Source organism: Chelonoidis abingdonii, chromosome 3, assembly GCF_003597395.2.
Source record: "Chelonoidis abingdonii isolate Lonesome George chromosome 3, CheloAbing_2.0, whole genome shotgun sequence".
In the NCBI taxonomy this organism is placed as follows: Eukaryota; Metazoa; Chordata; order Testudines; family Testudinidae; genus Chelonoidis; species Chelonoidis abingdonii.
Window position 1 is genome coordinate 76,860,174 of NC_133771.1, and position 12,617 is coordinate 76,872,790.

General features: G+C 40.5%; 1 protein-coding gene across 1 annotated transcript in view; it reads right to left on the reverse strand.

Annotated features, from left to right (window-relative positions):
* Positions 1-482: 482 nt before the first annotated feature.
* Positions 483-12,617, reverse strand: part of MMS22L (MMS22 like, DNA repair protein) — a 152,922-nt gene continuing 140,787 nt past the window's right edge. Inside the window, exons 21-24 of the mRNA XM_032774069.2 lie at positions 9,041-9,252; positions 4,049-4,215; positions 1,758-1,854; positions 483-762 (exon numbers count right to left, since the gene is read on the reverse strand). Of these exons, the coding sequence (XP_032629960.1) occupies positions 498-762; positions 1,758-1,854; positions 4,049-4,215; positions 9,041-9,252 (741 nt within the window). The 3' untranslated portion in view covers positions 483-497. The remainder of the gene's footprint in view (positions 763-1,757; positions 1,855-4,048; positions 4,216-9,040; positions 9,253-12,617) is intronic.

The following is a 12,617-nucleotide window of genomic DNA, read 5'->3' on the forward strand; positions in this document are numbered from 1 at the left end:
AAAATGACTCAGAGGATTTTTTGAAAGCTCTGAAATCACCAGCTTTTATTTATTTTTCTTTTATACTGTGTACAAAAACGCTTAAAATTAATCCATGGATATTTCTTATGCCAAGGCTGAATCAGATATTTATACTAAAACTGCAGTATAAATCCTTAAAAATAGGGACTTATAGGACAATCAAACTAAGGAACTAAATCGATTGTAAGCTCTTTGGAGCAGGAACTGACTTTCTGGTTTGTGTTTGTATCGCAAGTAGTATAAAGAGGTGCTGGTCCATGAGTGGGCTCCTAAGTGCTAAGGTAATATCAATAACCATTATTTATTTACATGGAAGCCAGCAGGCTCTGCATTAAATTACTGGGTGTGTTTTTGTAAGCTTGGTGTCAAAACATCCCAGAAAGCATTTCACAATTCTAAGTTATCTGTATGTGCTAAAGTTCTTAAAAAAAAAAGGGGGGGGGGTAAATTTCTGGCTGAACGTACTTACACATCAGTTACATGAAATCTGTGCTGCAGTCTAAAGTTGCCATCCACCAAGAGAATACACCTCTGTGGTTCACTGACAAAAAGCAATAATAATACAAAGTGTACCTTTGCGCAGTGTTTCTGCCAAGCCCTTGTTTGTGCTCTGAATCCTTCAGGGACTGTGTGATTGTTGGAATCAGACTGATAACTAGGGGCTGAGCCAAGACTGCCACTACTTCCAGGATGCTGTAAACCTGATGATCATATACGGTGGTATAGTCCTGGATAAACTGCCTGAAGGAGAAACAGGGGGACTTCATGCAAGGACAAAACTAGATATAGAGAATGTGCAAAGGAACAACTACCAAGAGAGTCTGATCAGCAGAACCATCTTGAATGCATGAAAGTTTTCATTTTATACAAAATACTTTAGGGGCTGCATTTTTAAAGGCTAATGCTACAGGATCACCCTGTAGATGCACACATTTTTACCAGTGAAAAACTTAGAAGCCCGGAGATCCTGCAAGCTGCTCCATGTGGGCTGACCCCTTCATCCAGGGCACTCTGCCCTGAAGCAGGTGTCTTCTTGCGTGGAGAAGCTTGCAGGATCAGGGCTTAAATAAAATGGTGAGGTGAGGGCATGCAAAATCAGACATAAAATGCCCCCTGAAAAAGTTGCACTTTGTAGCGTGTGGGCAGAGCCCTACTGATTTCAGTGGGACTGTCCACACAGCTGTCGGCCTGCACACCATAAAATACAGGATCAGGGTCTATGTTTGCAAAATTTCTTTGGGCACTGGGCTCATGCAGTTTGTTCATTGTATGTACATGGGAGTGGGATTCATGGGCAATACAATCAAGTTTTGTAAAAAGCTCAATTTTCACAGTGAAAAATCTGAATGTCACAAATTAGAAATTTCAATAATAAAAAATGTAAAAGCAAAAAAGGTCAGATGTGCCTTTTAATTTAGGTATGTGCACTTTGGCAATTTGACCCCTGACATCATGCTTCACCATTTGCCAAAGGAGTTTCTCCCATTATAGTTGCAATACATCCCTCTGTTGTTTGCCTTTCAAAACAGTATGGAATCCACCGGAAAATCTGTTTTTTTTTTCTTTCACTTTTTAGCCAACCAGTATTTTAAACCACTGCCAAGAATGCAATAATTTAAGTACCATAAACAAGTAACAGGGCATTAGATTAGGGATAATTAGTTATTTAGAAAAATACATTTGCTGTCATATGCTTTGCAATAGCTGCAATGCCAGTTGGTGCATTTTCTGGTTACCTAAACACAGAAGTCAGTTGGGTGGCAGGTTCTCTTCCCAAACCTGCTTGGCAGCCTTCTACCATATACTGCAGAATCTCACTAGATAGTTTTTTAACTGTAAAAAAAAAATAAAAAAAAATCACATGATTCTCAGGTTGGTTGGCTATAAAGAACAGAAAGAATCACAGACTTATTCAATAGAAAAGGGGTTTCTCAACCTTTTTCTTTCTGAGGCCCCTCCAACATGCTGTAAAAACTCCATGTCCCACAACAACTGCTTTTCTCCATATTAAAGCATTAAGGGGCTGGAAGCAGGGAAATTGCCCGGGGGCTCATGCCACAAGGGGCACCGCGAAACTAAGGCTACGTCTACACTGCACGATTAATTCGAAGTAGTTTAAACCGATATTACAAAACCGATGTTATAAAATCGGGTTTGCGCATCCACAGTGCAATCACAAAATCGATTGCTTGCGTCCCTGGTCCAAGGCTACCATCGATTTAAGGAGCGGTGCACTGTGGGTAGCTGTTCCTCAGCTATCCCATAGTTCCCACTTCCGTGTTGAGAGCACAGTGCCTGATGGGGCAGAAAACATTGCCCCGAGTGGTGCTGGGTACAGCCTCACCCCTCCCTTTGTGAAGGCAGCAGACAACCCTTTGGCGCCTTTTTCGTAGAGTGCATTGAGCAAACGCCATAGCACAGCAATCTTTCCCTTTTTTTTCACTTGGTGGGGGGGGGGGAATAAACTGAGGAGCTGTTCCCTGAACCACGCCAGACACTGTGTTTGAACCTACAGACATTGGGAGCTCAGCCAAGAATGCAAATAATTTTCAGAGACTGCTGTGGACTGTGGGATAGCTGGAGTCCTCAGTACCCCCTCCCTCCCTTCATGAGCGTCCATTTGAGTCTCTGGCTTCCCGTTACGCTTGTCACACAGCGCTGTGTATCCTGGAGTTTTTTATTCAAACGCTTTGGCATTTCGTGTTCTGTAACGGAGCTGGATACAACAGATTTGTCTCCCCATACAGCGATCAGATCTAGTATCTCCCGTACGGTCTATGCTGGAGCTCTTTTTCGATTTCAAACTGCATCGCCAGCCGTGCTGATCAGAGCTCCACGCTGGGCAAGCAGGAAATGTAATTCAAAAGTTCGCGGGGCTTTTCCTGTTTACCTGCCCGCTGCATCCGAGTTCAGATTGCTGTCCAGAGCGGTCAGTGCTGCACTCTGGGATGCCGCCCGGAGGCCAATAACGTCGATTTCCGTCCACATGAACCCTAATCCGAGTTATCACTATCGAATTTAGCGCTACTCCTCTCGTTTGGGAGGAGTTCCGAAATCGATTTAAGGAGGCGGTAAAATCGATATTAATGACGACGTCATGTGAACGGATACAGCGTTAAATCGGTATATCGGCCATTAAACCGATTTAAAGTCGCAGTGTAGACCTGGCCTAAGTTGCTCAGGCTTCAGCCCCAGGTGCTGGAACTCAGGGCCTCAGGCTTCAGTCCTGCATGGTAGGGCTTCAGCTTTTTGCCCTGAACCCTAGTGAGTCCAACACCAGCCATGTTTGGCGGATCCCTGAAACCAGTTTGTGGGCCCCCCCCAGGACCCGTGGTTGAGAACCACTGTAATACAACTCTTACCTCCCCACTTTTGATTGAAATACACAGATTTTAAGCACTGTCTTTTTAAAAAGGGGGAAATATATATTTTAAGCATTGTCTCCTAAAGACGTACTTTCTCCATGGAAATGGAGCTATATTTCAGTTTGGGTTTTGTTTGTATTCTGTAGATTGTTCCCACTCTGAATGAGAAGGAAGCAGTCAGGCCATTCTACCCTGCTCAGAACTGAGACCAGGGACTATCAACTATAACCAACAGTACGATGGTCTTCGTTCTCTCACTCTCTCTCTTCTCCTCCCCTGCCCTCCCCTTCACCCCCAAAATAGTACTCGATATGTTAATCATTCCTTCCACCCCAATTTATTTAGGATAATACTCATTTGTAAAGCTGATTTTCTTCTTTTATAAATTTGGAGCTGTATTCAACCTAGATTATGTTGGGTTTCTGGTCTTGGCAGAAAGTCATCCTACAGAGTGTCATGGCAGTACAAAACTTAGCCAGCTCATGCTTCAAGAGGGGGGCCTAACGCTGGCTAACGCAATTGCAAACTGGATGGTACTGGTTGGGAATGTGCCGCTACCACTCTCTGCAGTGTAATAAACCTACCTACTTGGATGAAAAGTGCTCAGTAAGTATAAAATATTACATATGTACAAGCATATTTAAAGTTAACAAGCATCTCACCTTGTGTTTCATTAACTAACACCATGCATTTCAACACAGCAGGGAGAAACAACTCAATGTCACATACTTCAGTGCTCTTTGTTCTTTGAAATACTTGAAGGATGAAAGCCAGAACTGAGGCCAGGCGAGGAGGAGGGGAGTTACCTTTGAACTGGAGGTAGTTTTCCCTGGAACAAAATAAAGCTCAGTCTATAACTTTTTCATTAAGCAATAGCACAACAAATAAAATATTACATCCTTTAAATAGAGTATTGTCGTATATCACCAGGAGGGCCATTAGTTGATTTCTATCATTATGTAAGATCAGCTACTGGCTTCTCTTTGTCTTAGTCTTAGAAATGATTCACAATTAGGGAGACCAGATGTCCCAGTTTTAAAGGGACAGTGTCTTATATAGGTGCTTATTACCCTCCACCCCATCCCAGTTTTTCACACTTGCTATCTGGTCATCTTACTCACAATTCAGTAGAGCACCACAATGTAGGGGCTTGCAACTCACCTACTGTTGTGCTAACCCAGAAATGGCAGTTATCACAATTATAGTCAAATGCTCAAATATGTCTACAAAAATTGAATCCACACCAAAAACGGACAACTTTTGATTGTGCAAAACCCAATGATACACATGCAAATGGCTACTTATAAGCAGTAATACCCAAGGACATATCCTTAAATGCATAAGCTCTTTTCAAACCCACACCATATTTGACCTTTTGCATTTATACTCTCTGGGCAAACTTCTCCTCAGATCCCCATTTGAGATATCCACTCCAATTATCTGTTCTCCTTAAACATACAGAACTCCCATTTTGTACGTTGACTTTTTCCTTTGTTTCCAGGAAACATCTACCAGATTTCCAAGGACAAAGTATCTGGAACAGCGTGACCTTGAAAATAGGCTTCCAAAATATTTTAAGAATTCTTAGTCACTTATTTTATTTCTTACATGCTTTCTGGTTGACTAAAACACTAAGAACTTTAACTATTCACAGCCAATATTGTTTGAAGTTATATTAACACAGTTGCTACTACTTCGTCTTTGCAAACATTATATTGTAAAGGGACAGACAACCTCTACCCTCTGCTCAGCCAGAATAAATACAGCAGGCTCAAAGATAAAATTGGTCACAAAGACAAATGGTAACTGACACCCTAGGGCAGGAATGAATTTTGATATCAAGCACATTTTAAGTGTTCCAACTTGATGACTTTGGTTATCGTTTTTCACCAAGAAGATGCAAGAATCTGAGCCATAGTTAGTCTGAAATTAGGAATGAGTTTATTGAAATATAAAGACAACCCTTTGATTTTATGAGCTCAAGAGAAAATATATGTAGTACAATAACATAACATTGCATTTACTTATCAGGTAATACAATAACTTATGGAGTATGCAAAATAACTTTCCAGATATCTAACACTAGCTTAAAAAAAATATTACCCATGAAGAATAAGGCCTGGTTTACATTGGTATAGCCACGTCTCTCAGGGATATGAAAAATCTACACCTGAGAAACGTAGCTATATCAACATAACCGCCAGTATAGACAGCACTAGAATTCTTCCCTTAACCTAGCTACCGCCTCTTGGGGAGGTGGAGTACCTGCGCTGAGAGGAGAACCCCTGTCAGTGGAGGCAGTGTCTACACGGAAGTGGTGCAGCTGCACCGCTGGAGCATGTTAAGTGTAGACATGCCCTAAGAATAAATCAGTTAAGTGCAACATTACAAAAAGTTCCAGTGAAACTGAGTACAAGGCATTACAGTACACACTCCTCTGGATCTGTCAGCCTGTACAATGTTAATTTGCCCCTCCCCCCCCCCCCGGTGTATGTATTATGATACAGTGTTTAATTACATAATCACATACTACTTTTCTTCCAGCCCGTTCCCATCCCTGTTGGCACCCAGTCAGTCTTACCCCCCAGGCTTCTCAACTTGTCTCAAGCCTGGTCTACACTAGGAAATTAGGTCAGTATAACTATGTTGCTCCAGGGTGTGAAAAATCCACACACCTGAACAATGCAGTTAAACTGGCCTAACCATCCAGTGTAGACAGCACTAGGTTGACAGGAGAATTCTCCCAGCAACCTACCTACCTACCCTCCTCCTGGGAAGGTGGATTACCTATGCTGATGGTAGAACTCCTTCATCTTCACTGAAGCGCTACAGCCAACCAGCTATAGCAATGCTGCTGAAATGGTTTACATGTAGACAAGCCCTTAGTCTACCTTGCTCCTACTCTTCCCTTCCTCATCTCAGCTAGAGCTGGTCAGGAATTTTTCAATGAAATGGGTTAAATCACAAAATGCTGATTCCTTGAAACCAAAACTTTTAGCAGGAACCTCTCAGTTTTGACAAAATTTTTGTTGGGAATGTTGTTTCTCAGGTGCAGGATGGAGTTTCTGGTCAAAACCAGAGAGAGAGTGTTCTACCACAGAATAACTAATAGTCCAATGGTTAGAGAACTCATGAGTGTAGGAGACCCAGGTTCAAGTAATTGCTCTGTCTGATTGAGAACATGGACTTACACTTGGTTCTCCCACATCGCAGGTGAGTGCCCTAACCACCAGGCTATTCAGCATTCTGGGGTGGATGGTGGGGGTCTCTCTCTGTTTTTTTCTGCCAATAAATAAATTTAAAAAATGGAAAGATCTCTGTTTTGGAACAGGAAAATTTTTGAAATCTCAAAAATGTTAACAAGCCTAGAAAATTGTTTCCCACCCACCCCTACTCCCAGTCTCCACTCTCCTTGGTTCCTTGCCCAACCAGTCCCAGACGCTCCCTGGGTCTGATCTCAACCCCTCATCCCACCGGCTCCCAGTCCCCATCTCCCCTACCTGCCTCCCAGTTTCTTTGTCCAGTAAACCCCAGTCTTCCCTACCCGACCCCATTGTTCCAGTTTCCCCTCTCCTATCATCCTTCTTTTTCTCTGTCTCGCATCAAAGCTCCTTGTTCCAATCTATTCCCTATGCCTCCCATCTGGCTCTTGTCCTCTCTGCTCTAGAATAAACCAGCTTTTCCCTCCATGCTGTCTGAGCCAGTGGGAAGGTACTGTGAACACAAGAGACAGGATCTCTGGGCTGGTCTACACTACGGGGTAAAATCGATTTTAGATACGCAATTTCAGCTACGTGAATAACGTAGCTGAAGTCGAATATCTAAAATCGATTTACTCACCCGTCCTCACCATGCGGGATCGATGTCCGCGGCTCGCCATGTCGATTCCGGAACTCCGTTGGGGTTGGTGGAGTTCCGGAATTGATATAAGCGCGCTCAGGGATCGATATATCCCATCTAGATTAGACGCGATATATCGATCCCCAAGCAATCGATTTTAACGCACCGATACGGCGCGTAGTCTAGACGTGGCCTCTGTTCCAAGTTCCAGTATCCATAAGAAGCCCAGACCAACAATCACAAGGAAAGTCATGCTCCGTCCCATGATGGATGGAATCTTTGGGGAATTTAGCTGTGAAGCTCTAGCAAGTTTCTACTGATTTTCCAATGGCTTATAATTTAGCCAAATTTGGGGGGATTTTTCCTGACAAAAAAGCCACCCTAGTGCCAAAGTTCAAGCCCTGGCTCAAAGTATAGAGGCATTAGAGCGTCTCAAAGAAAAGGTCACCAGAATTTTTTAAAATGGGCAAGCCAATGTATTTTTCCCTAACCCTGTTCTCAGGTTTGTCTGAAATTTTCCAGATATCTTTAACCTGAGGCAAAAAACCCAGCATGTAAAATTTCAGCCCAAAAGTTAAAAATTTGGCAAACTTATAAGCAACTGGAAACAGGGTCTTATAATGGGAAGTGTCACACAACCTTAATAATAGGCAATGCTAGTAGACCTATCTATAATAATAAATAATAGATTATAATACCACCACCTTCACTAAACACTTATAAAGTGCTTTTCATTGGTAGATCTCAAAGCACTTTACAGAGGTGGGTGGAAATATTATGCCAACATTACCTATTAAGTAACTGAGGCACTGAGTGGTGAAGTGATTTGCCCACAGTTAGAGTCAACAGCAGTGCTCTAAGTAGACCCTGATCTTCTGCCTCCCAGTCCAGTGCCCCATCAGTGAGCCAGACTGTCACATTAATTAGAGGTTACAATACAGTGTCGAGTTTCTCAAGGATTTGATTGAGGGGAGTAGGCAGTACGTTTATTTGATGTTTGGGGAAGAGTACTTTAAGATAGTTTTGTGGTGTTTTAATTGTTAAATTCAAGCTGCTGTACATATGCTCAGAGGCTAAGAAGGGTAAATTTTAAATAAATAAATAATGGCCCCAGTGCTAGATATTTGCCTTCTGTTCTGTTCTTTATCGTGTCTGCTCCCAGTTCACAAGGTCCAAGATCTCTGATGAACTATTGAACGGAGTCCTGAACCAAGGTTCATTTCAGAGTCTCTATTCTCCCTGCTGTTTTCCAGCCTGCACATTCAGTAATAGACCAAAAATAAAAATATTTGCACCGCTTTATCTTTTTCCCACTTCAACCTCATTTAAAATAAAACTGAAATAAACCAACATAATAATGTACGGTATTTGACATGAGAGCTCTTTTCACACAGAAGTCACTAAAAATGTAAATCTTGTAGACATTCATACAGCTCTTGTTTATTCATCTAAAAACAAACAAACAAAAAAAAGACATGCTACTAAAAATTATACTTTTAGCTGGTCTGTATAATCTGTGTTCTCATTACACTTATCCTCATTTCCCCCACCATCAACCACCTTCTGATGTTTGCTACAGCTAACTATTGCATCTTGACTTAATTTAGATTAAAAGCTGTCTCTTATGTGTTGTACAACACGCAGCACATGGGGCCCAGATCCAGACTGAAGACTGTGTGTGCACTTCAATATAAACAATAATAATAATAATAATAATAATAAATTAATTAATACCATTGTCCCCCCATGGATTATTTGGGAAGAAGTTAAGTCTAGGTGTCTACAAACTGGCTTGGTCCTTCTTCAGGCCTTACTTTATGACATGCGCAGTGGTCTTCCGCAGATGTAAGGTCTGTGGGACGGTAATAGAATTGCATAATGCCAGCAGCATGGGATGCTGTCCAATTCCTGGAGAATTTGGTGAAGGAGGGAGAAAGCGCCCAAAATACTGCTGAATAACGCTTCCTAGCAGTTGGTTCAAATAGGCACCTTGAGTTTGGGACTGACAGCATATAAAGGACAAGCCCTGTGGAAAGTAAAAAATATTAACAAGTATAAATATAAATAAGTGTCCAACACTCCCCTTCTAACTGCAACAGTTTCTGATACCTAAAGCTGTGTGTGAGCTATTGCTGCATGCAGAATGGTAACTGTGGCTCACACATTCACTGCATAACTGCATCTAATGAAGTGGGTTTTAGCCCATGAAAGCTTATGCCCAAATACATTTGTTAGTCTCTAAGATGCCACAAGGACTCCTCGTTGTTTTTACTGATATAGACAAACACGGCTACCACTCTGAAACCTGCATAAATAGGGAATCTCATTGCTTTGTAAAGCACGTTGTGATACTGGACTACAAAAGGCACCGAGTGAAGTTAAATATTGTTCCTATTAATGACATAACAGAAAAAGTAACTCTTAGAATAAAGATCTGATAGGAGAGTGTTGGTGTATGACATGAAACAAATTTGTTTCTTAGACACCAGCTATACTGGATTTTTGGGTAGGGAGGTTGTTATACCAGTTTAAGGCAATGCTTCCTTCAGCACAACTTATCATGAGTACATCACAACTTTCTGCTTTGCACTGGTACAGGCTATCGATTGGTATACTTACAATGTTTAATTACACTGGTGCAGGTACCCCTAATCTGGACAAGTCCTTACAAGTGAAAACAAACAGCAGAGAGAAGGGAACATCAATGGAAAACCAATTCTGAGAGAGGCCTCCGATCACTACTGTAATAGTGAGTTTATATTTGCTGCAGGATGGCCAAAGTTCTGTTTTCCTACAATTTTGAGTTTCTTTGTGAGACAGTCCTTCAGGATAGGATTATAGCAAGGACTGTGCTGTCACTTCTTCCTATAGTGCTTCTACAGCAAGCAAGTGTAAATGACACCATCCTAGCTGGTGATGCACTCTACACAGGGAAGGACCTGGTCATTTTCTCCTAATGGGGGCACTAAGGTTGATGAAATAGGGCTGCAAAGGTGTTTTTCCTTACCTGTTGTTCTACTCAAATGATCATGCTGATTCTATAACAGTTCTATAAAAGTGTACCCGTATCTTATACCAACTCAAGATGATGCAGACTGAAACTGACCAGGATCACATCAATTTCACTTTGTCCTGGCAATAAGCCAGCTATAAATTTGACTGCTAAAATTATATCAGTGGCAGAGGCATATGTGAGAATGAAGAAAATATTGTATACAATCCAAGTTTATATAGGGGTAGAGCCAAATTCACAGCAGCAGTGTTCTGGTCCATAGTCTAGATAAGTTATAATATTTTTCAGCTTCCAAAATCTGCTCTATGTTATTTTTGGCACAGCACATTCTTTAAATATGATTTTATATTCAAAATTTTGCAGACAGTTGGTCAGAAATAGTAAAAACTGAAAAATGTTGAAATGTCAAAGTTGTTTTTATTTCAGTGTCACTCTTTTTTTCTTCAATTGAGTTTAAACAAAAATTTATTGAAATATTATTGACCAAAATCCAAGACAAAAAAAATGGTAAATGATGTCATGATTATTATTTTTTAATACAAAAACGAGACAATTCAATGTCAACAACTTTTGGTGAAAATGTTTAATTTTTGAAAACGGCCATTTTTTTCAATGAAAAATTAGACTAGTTCTAATTTTGGATGTAAAATATACACACCACCATACACAAAAATTAAAAACAGAAAAAAGAAATTAGAAGTCATTTCAGTGGCAGGTATCAGAACAAAGTTAGCTCCCTAAAGAAGCTCACGATGGTGGTGTCAAGAGACTATGCAATAATTCATTATTGCTTCTTTTCTTGCTGCCTCTTTCCTTGTGGTTTATTTTACAGAGTAAGGTGAAAAATCATTAGACATATGTAAGAAAAATTGTAGCAGTGTAAAGCCTGCAACAGATTGTTTTTTTTTACATTGGTCATGTTGTAACCAAAACCAAAATCCATTAAAAAACACAGTGAATAAACTAGGCAGCAAATGTCTGCCCAATGAGTGAGCTGAATAATGTTTTTAGTGAAATTAATATATACATATAGCTGTGAAAAAAAAAATCCCCTACCTGTGTAATAGGTTTCTGTGAGAGTAGGTCTATCCTAATGGGTCCTCCTCCCTTCACTGGTGACTGACAGGAAGAAGGATGAGTCAGAGGGGAAAAAAAGATAGCCCCATCCAGTCACAAAGTGTCAATGTGGAGTGCACTCAGAAACCAGAAACTTCCTTGGAATTCACACTAATAGGTTGATCAAACAAACCGGGAGGCTTCTTGACGTTTTCTGGAATGGAGAGTTATTTTTCTGGAGAACAGATGTTTTGATTCCATTCTCAGGGAAGAGAGAAATCCAGAACCTCAAAACCAAGGAGCTTAAGGACCTGTCTGACAGATAGATGTTGCCTGAGGATAGCCCAAATACCACTGAAAGAATGTTTTAAGTGTGTCTTATGTGAAATACATGCAGGTTGTTATTGAAGCTTATTTATTATGGTCTTGTATCTTCTCATGAGATGCTGCACTAGATGTACTTGGAAGATTGCTTCTTGTGGCACAGCTGTTAATAAGACTTAAGATACTCCATACTGAAATCCTTTATTGCAAAAACTAGCACAGTTATCTGCAATCTAAGATTACTCTCAAGTCTCCTGAATGCTTCAACACTAGAAACAGGAGAGAAAAGACATTCATCTAGCTGAGCGGAGGGACAGGAAGAACACCACATAACTTGGGAGTATAGGATACACTTGTTTACAGCTTCTCCTTTCCACAGGTTGAAGAAATAATAATATTAACAACATTAACTATTATTATTAAAGGATTAGATGAGGGAACGCTCCTTGAGCTTAAGAGAAACAAGGCAAATTCTCAGAGCAGCCAGGTGAAAAGACAAGAATAATCCACTTGGCTGATAGTATGTTATCTTATTCTTAGGAAATGGGTAATTCTGCTTCTAAACATATTTACCCATCCTAACGAAGACAATACCAAAAAGTGTGCATTTACTGAATGACAGGGATGGAAGTGATTGTTCTGAAGTTCAGTGACATGTTCACTGGCTAAAAATTTAACAAAAATGTTGACAAAGTTGAAGTAGCATCACTGATTCTAGGTCATCAGTAGCCAAAATAATATGATTTAAGTTATTTTTCATTTTTCTTTAATTATTTTATGAAAAGATAGAGCTATCTATCTTGACACCCAAACAAAAAGAACTCTGGTGACAAAAGATTTATTTAGAATTGTGCTGAAGCCTCTCGTTCCTGAATCAAATACCTTCCTAAAGATGCTTCCATTTTCCGGTTTGATGGATCAGATAAAGCTACCTCTTCAAAGACATATATGATTTTGTAGATCACCCAGTAATATGGGAGTCTATTTTTAGAAAGGCG